The sequence below is a fragment of the Apis florea genome, unplaced genomic scaffold (assembly GCF_048593485.1).
Source record: "Apis florea isolate Af1SG1 unplaced genomic scaffold, ASM4859348v1 contig_3585_pilon, whole genome shotgun sequence".
In the NCBI taxonomy this organism is placed as follows: domain Eukaryota; kingdom Metazoa; phylum Arthropoda; class Insecta; order Hymenoptera; family Apidae; genus Apis; species Apis florea.
The window spans coordinates 240,584-252,135 of NW_028256788.1; the positions used below are offsets into that span (position 1 = coordinate 240,584).

At 41.7% G+C, this 11,552-nt stretch overlaps 1 protein-coding gene and 1 non-coding gene across 3 annotated transcripts; one reads left to right on the forward strand and one right to left on the reverse strand.

The window, feature by feature from the left end:
• Positions 1 to 7,733: 7,733 nt before the first annotated feature.
• On the reverse strand, positions 7,734 to 10,843 carry LOC100866271 (calaxin). Of its 2 annotated transcripts, XM_086914084.1 has the most exons (7): positions 10,601 to 10,794; positions 9,968 to 10,517; positions 9,341 to 9,869; positions 9,117 to 9,277; positions 8,948 to 9,028; positions 8,754 to 8,864; positions 7,734 to 8,580 (listed from the first exon to the last, which is right to left on the reverse strand). In XM_086914084.1, the coding sequence occupies exons 3-7, from the start codon at positions 9,465 to 9,467 to the stop codon at positions 8,392 to 8,394; spliced, it is 669 nt and encodes a 222-aa protein (XP_086770210.1). In that variant the 5' UTR covers positions 9,468 to 9,869; positions 9,968 to 10,517; positions 10,601 to 10,794; the 3' UTR covers positions 7,734 to 8,391. The 2 variants fall into 2 exon arrangements, with proteins under 2 accessions (XP_086770210.1, XP_086770209.1); XM_086914083.1 differs by having other exon boundaries at positions 9,968 to 10,843.
• Positions 9,764 to 9,837, forward strand: TRNAI-AAU (transfer RNA isoleucine (anticodon AAU)). The gene has a single exon. It is a non-coding gene; the product is annotated as a tRNA-Ile (tRNA).
• Positions 10,844 to 11,552: the final 709 nt, after the last annotated feature.

The following is an 11,552-nucleotide window of genomic DNA, read 5'->3' on the forward strand; positions in this document are numbered from 1 at the left end:
ACAACTTCATTCCGTATCCGAAACGAGGCGGTTACGACGAGAAAAGAACAAACGTACTTCTGGTATTTAGCGTGAAGAATGGCGCGCGTCAGCATGATGGATAAACTCGGTTTCCCGGCGTACTTTATCGTAAATGGCGTACGGAATATTGCAGAGGCGAAAACACAGATGGCCGTTGCAAAACTAGCTCCTAAGTAAGAGATTCCGTGGGAATAATTAAGAACATTTATTTCCAAGCGGGAACCATCGTTGGTAATACACCGCATTGCTGCGAAAACTTGAACATTTCTCGTTACGAAATATGTTCAGAAGAAAACGAGTGGAAATTATTTGGAGCTAAACAATATCTTCGTTTTTCGACTTTTCTTTTTTTCATTTCATTTCTTTCCACGATATATAAATTTCCACGGTGATATCGTTTACCACTACCAAGATTTTCTCGAAAATAATCATCCCTATCTTTTTGAAATTAATATCCAAATGTATTAATGTCAAGGAGATAAAAGTTAAGTAGGTTGGCATTTATTCAACCCGTTCCATTATACGATAAGTTTCTCGTCTCGCTACGCAAATAATCACGGCGATCGAGCAACGATACGATCGTTATATGCCGCTATTAAAACGAGAGGAACAAGGTATGGACGATTATCTTTCACCACGTTACGCGGCAACTTGTTAACATCAATATCGTCTAAGGTTCGTTCGTAAGGAGCCAGTTGGATTTTATGCGTACGTCAACAACGACGTTTCGAGGGAGGAAAAAGTCAAAGTACGTACTCTTTTCGACGAGTCGAAACGTTCTATCTCCCCCGTCATTATGCTAATCCCGCATTTTAAATTTCATGCTCGGTTATGCGACCTACTTCACGGAGACCTGTCATTTCCCCCGCGGGTATCCTGACAGGATAATGAACCATCCTCCGGTTTACGTTCAGCGAAACGAGGAAAAACCAGTTGATACGTTGGCATCGCGGATCGTTGGATTTCATGGGAGGATAAATTAAATTCTCTTCATCGAATGAAAATTTTTCGTGTTATTTTCCTTTTTCCTTTTCTTTTTTCAAGGTAAAAAATATCTCGTTCCCGCAAAGTTTGTGCAAAGAGCGAAATTGTTTTAAAATTACTTCACGGTGGTAGGAGAAATTTCCGCGAAGCTTCTAAACGAATTTTACGAAAGAAATTAAAATGATACTGAAAAAGCGAACTTTTTCTGTGTAAAATTTTTTTCAACAAATCTAATTGAAAATTTTCTGGAAATTTATTATTCCAATCGAATATAACGTTTAGAAATTTTAATTCGAAACGACTCGTTGAATTTCCAGAATTTAGAAAAAAATTCCATCGTCCATTTATATATATATAAATATATATATAAATTCACAACTTCCGTTTCCTCGATCAAAAAATCCTCTCGAATAGACCATCTCGTCGAGATCGGTTCGCAGAAAAATGCGCATCGGGGTGGGACCCAGGAGGAAAAAAAATTTCAAACCAAGAAGGCAAGGAAAAAAAAAAAAAAGAAAAAAAGAGGAAGAAAAAAAAAAGGAAATAAAAGAGGAGAAGGAATTCTCGAGGTGCGCCTCGAATCAAATCGTTCTTACGATCTCTTCCGAGATTCCCCCGGGGAACAATGGGAAAAGCCATTGAAAAGGCAGTCTGGCTCTCCTCCTGGTGAATGAAACGCTCGCGCAATGGATCTCGAAATTCCCGATATCCTTCGAACGTCCACGAGCACGTCGAAGGTTGGGGGTGGCGGAGAGGGAAGGAAAAAGAGAAGAAGAAAAAAATTAGACAGAAATGACCGGATGTGGATAATCCCTCCACGGTTACCCACGACTCGTGGCCGAAGAAAACGAGACGAAGTTGAAAAAGAGAAGAAAGAGAGAGAAAAAGAGAGGGGAGCAATTGGAAGAAGAGAGGAAAGGATGTCGGTGAAAAATGGACGATGCACGTTTCGCAGAGCAGAGAAGAGATACGACGCCGAGATCCGGCCGACGCCTAATCCTGTTTTGAAAACTCGGTCTCGCATGACCGTGACAAACTCGACACCTACAGATAGTTTATGGCGATGGCCCCTATCCTTGTGCAACGTTGCGCCTCTCGCCATTATCTCACGCAGCCTGTCTCGAAAAGTTTCTCGCCTCGTGGAGTGGGCAGCGGCCGGGCAGCGGTATCACGGCCGAATCTTGCGCGTTCCTCTTTCTCGCGTTCATTAATTGGCCGGGTTATCTTTGGACGCTGATCGAATCTCAAGGGTGAGCGTTCAATAAGACGCCACGATATCGGTCGTCCATTTTTTAACGGAGCCCTTTTATTCGCCCCGTTATTAATCTTCCTTTGTGCGAGCGGTCGGATTTGATAAATACCTTTGGCGGATTTTCGTGTATCTCGATGGAGCCCTGTCTGTGTGTGTGTGCGCGCGCGCGCGCGTGCATGCTTGGAGAGAGTATCACTGGTGTTCATTTGCCGGTGGGCAATTAATTAGAGGCATGTCGTTGGGAAGATGATGATGATGGTTTATGTAGATGTTTGTTAATTTCCAGAGATCCGTGGTGGAAATTTATGGCGAAGAGTTTAATGAATGAGAGTGTGAATTTATTTGAAATAAAATGAAAATTTTTGGAAAAATAGCTTGAAAAATATTGCGAAAGAGCGACATCTAAGATAAAATCACATGGAACAACCATTTTTGATAAAGATCCTCAAGTTTATTCGTATTTAATTAACTATTAATTAACCAATGAAAAGACTATGGCTCAAATGGATAAATAAATAAGAATAAATAGATAAGAATAATTCGATTCGATTGAAATTTAATCTTAGCTCCACGTTCCAAAATATGGTTTCCCATTTAGAACAAATCACCCGAATAAACCTAATCCTTCCCTCGAACGCGAATTTATATCCACCATTAAACGATATCTCTCGGCCCTAACAATACCGCGATAAGCTCCCTGAAATTCAACCGGGCGAGAGCCGCCGCCAGTGGTCAGGAATTCGTGCAATGGCGCGCGAATTTCGGCCGATCCCTCGATCCGACGAGAAGAAAATTGAATCCGTGGCTTAGAAACGAGCAGCTGGACGGTTTATACCGCGGCCGTCCGTCACGTCGCGTCGCGCAGTTTATACGAGAGACGAAGAGAGTTTCTCCTCTTGGAAATCTGTCTAGTCGCGTGGCAAGTCGCGGGCGTTGCCCGGTGCACGCCTTTCAAAGATCCTATCGTCCGTGTCTGACGTATCCCTCGTCTCGTTTCGCCAGGCTAATTAACTTCATGCCAAGCGAAATCAGAAACTCCCTCCTATTACGAGAAGAGGGGAGAGAGCACGATTTTCGGGAGAAACGTTTACGAGGAATTGTAGAATTCGTGTTTTTTTGCGAGAAAGACTCGTTAAACAGATTGGAGGAGTGATTCCCGATACGTGAAGACACGTGTTCTTTCGTTACGCGATGAAGTCTCGAGTTGCGGAGACTGTGGCTCCATCTGAATTTATTGAAACGAGATATTTTCTACTAACCTCTCCGTGGATTTGTTACGAATTTTTGAAACGGTGAATTTATATTTCATTGCGATTCATATATTCCAATTACTTTAAAAATTAAATAAAAAAGTACACGAGAAATGTTAAAAGTTTGATAAATGCTTCGTTCCTCTATCGTCAAACGCTCGTCAACCTAACCTAATCCCGCGACAATCCCCGACATTGTTCCCGATCCACCAGACATACCCATATTTATATACCTATCGTTTCTCCTCAGAAACAAACCTCCTCTCTCGTATTTCCGTGGCCCATAACTCTTGAGTGTGGGGATCGGCGTGCGTGGAAACTGACGTGCTACCAAGGAAACGAAGGTCCGCGGTGATAAATCAGCGGATTCGTTAGCGGAATCTTCCTGAATCCATTTGTCCCGGGAGCCCGGTGTCAGCCCAACTAGATCCCGCTGTTTCGACAACACGGTGTCGTGTTCGAGCGGCCGACCTCGCCGTCTCTCTCCCTTACCTCTCACTCGCTCACCAACGTTTCCTCCCTCCCGTGACCGGTGCTACGCGCATCTGCACGCTTCATTGAACATTCCGCGCGCGAAACATTGTGCAACCAGCGCCGCTCAGCTAGAGCAGAACTGCATCGATATTTATGGATCTCTCCCGTGTACACCGAAAGTGTATGGCCGCGATTTTTTCCCCTAACCTCAGGAAAACGGAACGATTTGCGGCGCGCGACTGCCTCGTGATCCGTCCGCTTCGCCTATCCGTTAATTAAATTTATCGCTCTCGTGGCGGCTCGCTTTTTCTTCATTTTCACGAGACGATGTCGATGACGTGTGTCTTGTAAGGAGTCTCATGAGAGAAATGAGAATTTTGAATAGATAACGTGTATTGTTGATCTTCTATCTGAACCGAGTCGAAACGGAGGATTGTTCGATGTCATTTGTTCGATAACCGATCGAAGAATATGGATATTGTTATAAATATACGTAAATTATATGTAAATTATCTCTCGTTGAAAATTTATACTATTATAATGAATATTCCACCCGCGTGTGCCGCAGGAGACCGAAAGCTGGTCAGAGAATGAAACGATCGGCAACAATTTGCATCTGTTCATGGTCCACGCTTTCGCCTATCCGTTAATTAAATTTATTGGTCGCATGGCGGCTGACCTTTCGCCTGCTTCCACCGGACGCGTGTCCCGTACACGTACACGTACCAGCATACTATACACGTAAGCGGCAATCATAAATTTCTGGATGCTTGATTTATCGGTTTACCCGATCGCGGCGTTGATCCCGCGCGTAGGTGTCTCCATACGCCGCGAGGGAATGATTAACGCTCGATGGACGCGATTAAGCGGTTGTTGTACAACGGAATCCGCGAAAGCTTGGAATTGATTGTCGTCGAGATTCGCTTCAGCTTGGAATAATTCGCCTTCGCTTCTCGTGGATTCTCGACTTTGGATAAAATCGTCCTTAAAATATCGTGACAATTGTTCGAAAGTTCGAATGGTAATGATATGTTTAAATAGCAATTAAAAATTTGTCGAAATGTTGTGCTTGATTTTCAGTAAAAAAAAAAAAAAGAATCGAAGAATTCGTTGTAACCAAATATACGGATAACTGATAGTACGTATAATTCTTTAAATTCTTTAATTTCTATAAATTGGATCGAGAGGCTCCATTATCGCCACGAGAGTGAAAAGAGAAAAATCTAGGGAAAGTGATAAATTTTTACCGACAGCTTCCGGCCGAGGAGGGGAATATATATCGAACAACTTTTCTGTTCTAAATTTAATAAACCGGGGCAAAAAAATCCTGAAAGCCCCCGTAAAAAAGCGGCGCACAATGGCGCTCGAAATCGAGTTTCGAGCTCTCGTAAATTGCACGTTTGACTGGATTCGAAGGGCACGGGGTCACGTGTCGCTCTCGAACCAAGGAGAAGGACATTTTTATTCCTCCTCCCTCACCTTTCACCTTTTCTAAACCTCCACCTTCCTCCCCCTCCACCCCCCTCCTCCTTCTCCTCGCGTGAATGCACGCGTGAATGCGGTCTACGCGTTGGATTTCACGTGGATCGCGCCCCTCCACCGACTCACCTCCAGCCTGGATTTATCGGCCGGGAAAAAGGCTCACAGGGATATTCTCGTAATCCTTTGCTTGTGGACCACGTTGCCGGCCCCTTTGATGCGTGGGCGTGGGCCACGCAAATCGAATCGGTCGCCGTCTCATCACGTTCCATCCAAATCACACCCATTCCTCGTAACCGAGTCTGATTATAATTTATGCCCCTCTCTCTCTCGTCTCTGTCGGCTTCCGTCGTCTTCTCATCTACACTTTCGACCATTAAAAAGAAAATAAGAGATTTGAAATAATTACACGAAGGTGACGGCCTTTTATTAGAGGCTAGCAATCCGTTCGAGAAAAAATTTTTTCGAAACAATATCATGCAATTTTCTGATGCTTGATGAAGTAGATGAAGTAGATAAGTATCATTTGATCAAATTTTAAGAAAAATTGGAGGGAAAGGCGTATTCAAAAAAGTTTTCTGCGCCTCTAACTTCTTAACTTCGAAATTTTATGCTCCAACGACGGTCGATTCGATTTCTATCGAATTATTATTTCGTTTCGATTCACATTTGTGTCATTAATGCAACTACAATTGAACTTACGATGATAAAAATTAAAGCAGGATCGTTCTAACCGGCGATGTTTCGTAACCGTGTACACGGTTAATTCCTATGGCGTACACGGTGTTATGAATAGCGAGAACGTGTGCAATGAATCGTGCAGCGCGTGCAACTCGTGGAAAGGATATTCTATAGAAATCTGGGTTATTCCGCGCATCCGACGTTGATTATAATTTATTCCGGTCCCGGGCAGAAATGCTTCCGTCGTCGGCGAAATAGTCTCTATCTTCGAGATCGTGTTGCAATATATCATAGGTCGTGATTTCATTCGTGTTCAGGATATGAATTTCTGCTATGATTCACCCAGATGTATCGTACGTCTTTCCTGAACCGGACTCTTCACTAAATACTATTTTCTTCTGCGATTTTTCAACGTTTCGTTGATTATCGAACATTCCTCACATTGAAATTTTAAAAAAAATTAATAACCCAAGTTTAAAGAGTCCAAATATCTCGATTTATCAGGTATTCTTTGTACGATTGATAAAATTAAAATTAAATTGTATTATTACGAGATACTTACTTCGGTAAAACAACAATTGAGAGAGACGTTTTTAACAGACATTTCTTTTCGCACAATTCTCCAAACTTGGAGACGCAGAAGTGCAGAAAGGAGGAATACACATGGGGGCCACCTTCCGCGACCTACGAATTTACGAACATCCTGGAACTACCGCTGGATCCTCCCTTCCCCTTTCTCGACATGTATCGCATCCAGACCGACACGAATACGAACATTTCGCTGTCGACACGCCACGGGCATGTTTTCTCAGCTGGTGCCCTAACTCTCGATCTCCAACGATCCTCCCTATCCCGTGCACCTTAGCCAGATCCTGGTGGATCCTTTCAAGACACGGTCGGCTACCCACAAAGGATCTGCCCTTTCATACGCACGTTATTATACTCTTTACAGAATATCCGTTCCACCTTCTCCCTCGTTCGAATAAGTAGAGGAACGAGAGAAGAAGAGGTAGAAGAGATGGAAGAAAAAAGGAAGACACTCTCTCTCTCTCTCTCTCTTTCGGGTAACCAAGGCTTGCGTGTTGGTGTTTTACGTCGTGTGTACGTACATATACGCCCACGCTTTGTGAAGATCGAGAGCTGGAGGGCAGGGTGGACGTTTCGACGAAAGCCTCGAGATTTTCTCGTTTAATTTGTTGTTATAGCTGCTTGAGACGCGAGGATCGGCCCATCCCCCTCGATCCTCAAACATTCATTATGTTTTTTTGTAACACATCCACCAACGCGACTGGAATTGCGGCTTTTACGCGCCACCCTGCTCGCTCCTCTGGAGATCTGTATTTCGCCTGTTGTGTACCCGTTGTGTACGAGTAACCGTCTTTATTAATGGAATGGGAAGAAAGAGGGATGGATTAGAGGGATGGTTGTGCACGAGGCTTCGAAATGTGAACGATATATTGAGGAACAGATATGAAATAAGATATTAATTTCGTAATATTGAAGATAGATTTCGTAGAATTATTATTTATTACGTTATTATTTTAGAAATGCAAGGAAGACGAAATTTGTGAGAAAAATAATCTTATAATAGATGCGTATTATTTCGCATATATTTCCACATAAAAATCTGTTCATCGTGTTTAATCGCATAACACACTATAATTCTACAATTTATAATTTATCGTTATAAATTTTGTGTCACGAAAAATTGAACCTTTTCACAAAATAAATATATACATATATATATAAACGTAATGCGATAAATCCATACTCACGATATTGCATGACATATTTTTCAATATGCATTAAGAACGATATGACGATATAGAACAGATAGAAATTGCATCGACGAAACTCAATTGAGCAATTGATCGTATCTTATCGACGACTGCGTCACGGTTTGCATCTGATGCGATTAGGAGGCGGTATTATCGCGGTCCATTAGCGATTGTTTGTTAAGAAAGAGCAAGTCAATCTTCCACGTTCGATGAATCGTGATGAATGCAGCTCAGACAACCTCGAAAATCTAGTGAACCGTTTACAGGGCCTACAGGCGGATCCCTTCTGTCCGATTTGCCATTTTCCTCCTCCTCCCCTCCTCTGCTGCCTGTGTCAGCCCGCGCTGTTAGCTTCTCCAGACGAGGATTGGCAAAATCCAAACCCTTGGATTCCAAGGAGAGGGAGAAGGAGAGAAAAACGATTTTCGTGTACTTCCCTCTGAAAAAATTATTCTTCGATAAGGATAGGTCGTTAATATCTTCCTACACGATCCGTAAACGTGCTGAGGAAAACGTGACGAGCTTCTCTGGAAGGAAACACTGGTCCCATGCATTCCAAAAGAAGAGGATTTCTATCTCTCACCGCGGTTTTAAAATCTTCTTCCGATATCGTGCCATCGCGATCCACGTCCAATTTTTTTATTAACAAATCTATCAAATCCTGCGCAAACGACAAATGTATTAGCAAAATATAAATCTAAGCACTTTCTTTTTTTTTTTTTTTTTTTTTTTTTTTCATTCATCGCACAATAGAATCTCAGAAATTGATATGAGAATTAAAGACAAACTTTTTTCAAATTTAAATTAAGATAGAAATGTGATATAGGTTGTCACCTTCACGGCTTCGTCTGGGTTTTCATCGTTCTGCAGTTTAATTAAACAACCGCGCATCATGGGAAATATGTGCTCTTTTTTTAATTTGTGAGTTCTCAGATGATCGTACGTCTATTAAATTAGAAAGAATAGTGTAAAGAAAGAAAGGATTAACTAAAGGAACAATTAAAAACATGAAGAAACAAAATGGTTACTTGATAAGCAAAATGAATCTTCTCCTCTATAGTTCCGCGAAGAATCACCGAAAGACCTTCGATCCAGTTGTCACAATGTATCTATTTATTAAATTGTTCTTTGCGATAATCGATCGATTTAACCATTATCCTCGATTAAAGGTTAACATTTCATAAAATTGAACGTTACCTGTAAAGCATTTCGTTTGTCGATTACTGAGAACATTTTGTCGACCAATATATGGCGAATATTTTCCGTGAAATCGAAACCAGCATGGAACAAATCTCGAAATAGTATTCTGCTTATGGGACCTAATATCTGAACGCATTTTCGATGAATAATTGCCAACGCTGTCGAAGAGTAAATCGAATTAAGGAATAAGTACAAAGAAACGACGGTGGTAAATTTCTAACCTTCCACTTCTCTGTAATTGAAATGCGTGTTCCGTGCCAATCTTTTAAACTTATTTACGTTTTTTGTTCTAAATACGATCTCCGCTAGGGTATCATTTAACATATCAACCGCCTGTTCCGCCGGCATTTTGATTAGTTTTTCTTATACTTACAAATTTTGAATATAAAAAATTGTAATTTTGAAAGTTAAAGAAAAATGTTTGTCCCTTGAATGATGTCGCGTATCTTTAAATTCGATTCTTTAAAAAAAAAAAAAATCGATATATACTTCTACTTTTCAAATTTAATTGTTTCGTGTATTTTGACGATGTTAACGCAGGTTGGATTTATAGTATTGACAGATTTATTTGCAATATTAAATTTTGTATTCGTTATTAATATCAAATTTGATTGAAATACAAAGAATTCATCGTATCTTCCATCGGCCCATTAGCTCAGTTGGTTAGAGCGTCGTGCTAATAACGCGAAGGTCGCGGGTTCGATCCCCTCATGGGCCAGTATTCTTTTTTGCAATTTTCCTTGCAACGATCTAATATCAAATTAAAAGACAATTTCACTTATATTCATATTATACGATACTTTCGAATATATTTACGGAAAAAGTTATTTATAAATATCGAATTTTACCGCAATAATTTCTCCTTCGGTTTGTTCTTCCTTATTACTGTGTTATTGTCACATACGCTTACCATTGTATTTCGTGTTTCATTATTTATAACCAACAATTTTCATTATATTTATTCAAATTTCAAAGATTTATATTGCAATATATCTTTTACGCGTTACGCAATTCCACAATCTCGTAAAAATGATAAGAGAGACGTTACGAAAAACGTTCGTCGCGATAACACGTTCCAGTACAAGCAGATGCAAAACAGATTCGTTTAATCGCTTTTCTCGAAGAAACTCGTAAAAAAGATTACGTGTAAATAAAACAGTTTCGGGCAGGATTTGTCGCGAAAATAATTCACAATAAGAAGAAGGTCATAAAAGATTCTCACGCGCGTCCCATAAAATGGAAGCGAGAAATAAAACGAAACGATGGTTCCGATCGTCATAAAGAAAGGCGCCGATAAAATGTCGTATATCCGAGTATATCTAATGACATCATTTAGAGGTGGCGTGTAATAAACAAGGCACAAAGCCACGGGGATTTCGTGTGAAAACGTGGAAACGGCTGAAAGATCAACCCCGCAAGGGTGAGCACGAGGCGTTCTGAGACCATTGGTCACGTGGAAGCGGACAAGGTGACTGGAATACCGTATGGGAATTCGTGGTCCGGTTAAGGAATAAAAACAGGAGTGGAATACGAAGTTTTTTGGCCTTTTCTCATACGAATTGTCGCATGATTTCGAGGAACCAGAACGAAAAAAGAGATTCTTCTAAGGGATTAAGGATGTACAATGCAGAGTTATTATATTACAGGTTATTTTATACTAAAATCAGACATATATATATTCTACGAATTTCTGTTAACTTCATTCGAGAAATAAAACAAATCTCGAAAAATGAGAAGAAAAAAAGAAAGAAGCGAATTGAAACGAAAATAGGAATATTCGCTTCCAACTTCTCCGAAGACAAACCGACAAACGTATCTTTCCACAGTACGCGTCCGTTTTTCACCAATTTCTCTTTAACTATTCCCAAATTCCGAATCTCTTCTAAAATTCACTTAACCGAACTTCCGGGAAGCGAAGCAAAGACGCGACGTCGGAAACGGGCAGGCATGATCGAGCATACTCGCGAGGCATTTCAATGATCCGAGCCGACCCCTGTCACCGTTAAGCACTCAATCAAGGCCCCGGCCAGGGGCTTCGAGCGAAACAATGCTCGTGCACGAACGAAATCTCCGGCACGGCGTGGGCGTCGCGCTTGATGATATGCAACCGCGACTGATCCGCGCGACGACGGCCGAGAGAAGGAGGAGGAGGAGGAGAGAGCAAGAAGTTCCCTCCGCGCTCGACCCCCTGTAATCACGGCCTCATTAGTCCTCCGCCGGCGGATAAATTACCGCGATGGTGGAAGGGAGCCGCATTGTTTCGCGTAAGTGGGCATCGTGGGGTTGGATCGGTTTCGTGAAAGGCGGCGTTGGTAGGCAGCGTTGGATCGGGCAATCACGAGAGAAAAGAGGAAGGAAGACGCGACCGTGGAGCGAATTCCTCGTGTCTTCTCGGGCTTGAAACCCGAACGACCGTAATCTCGGGCTATCTAA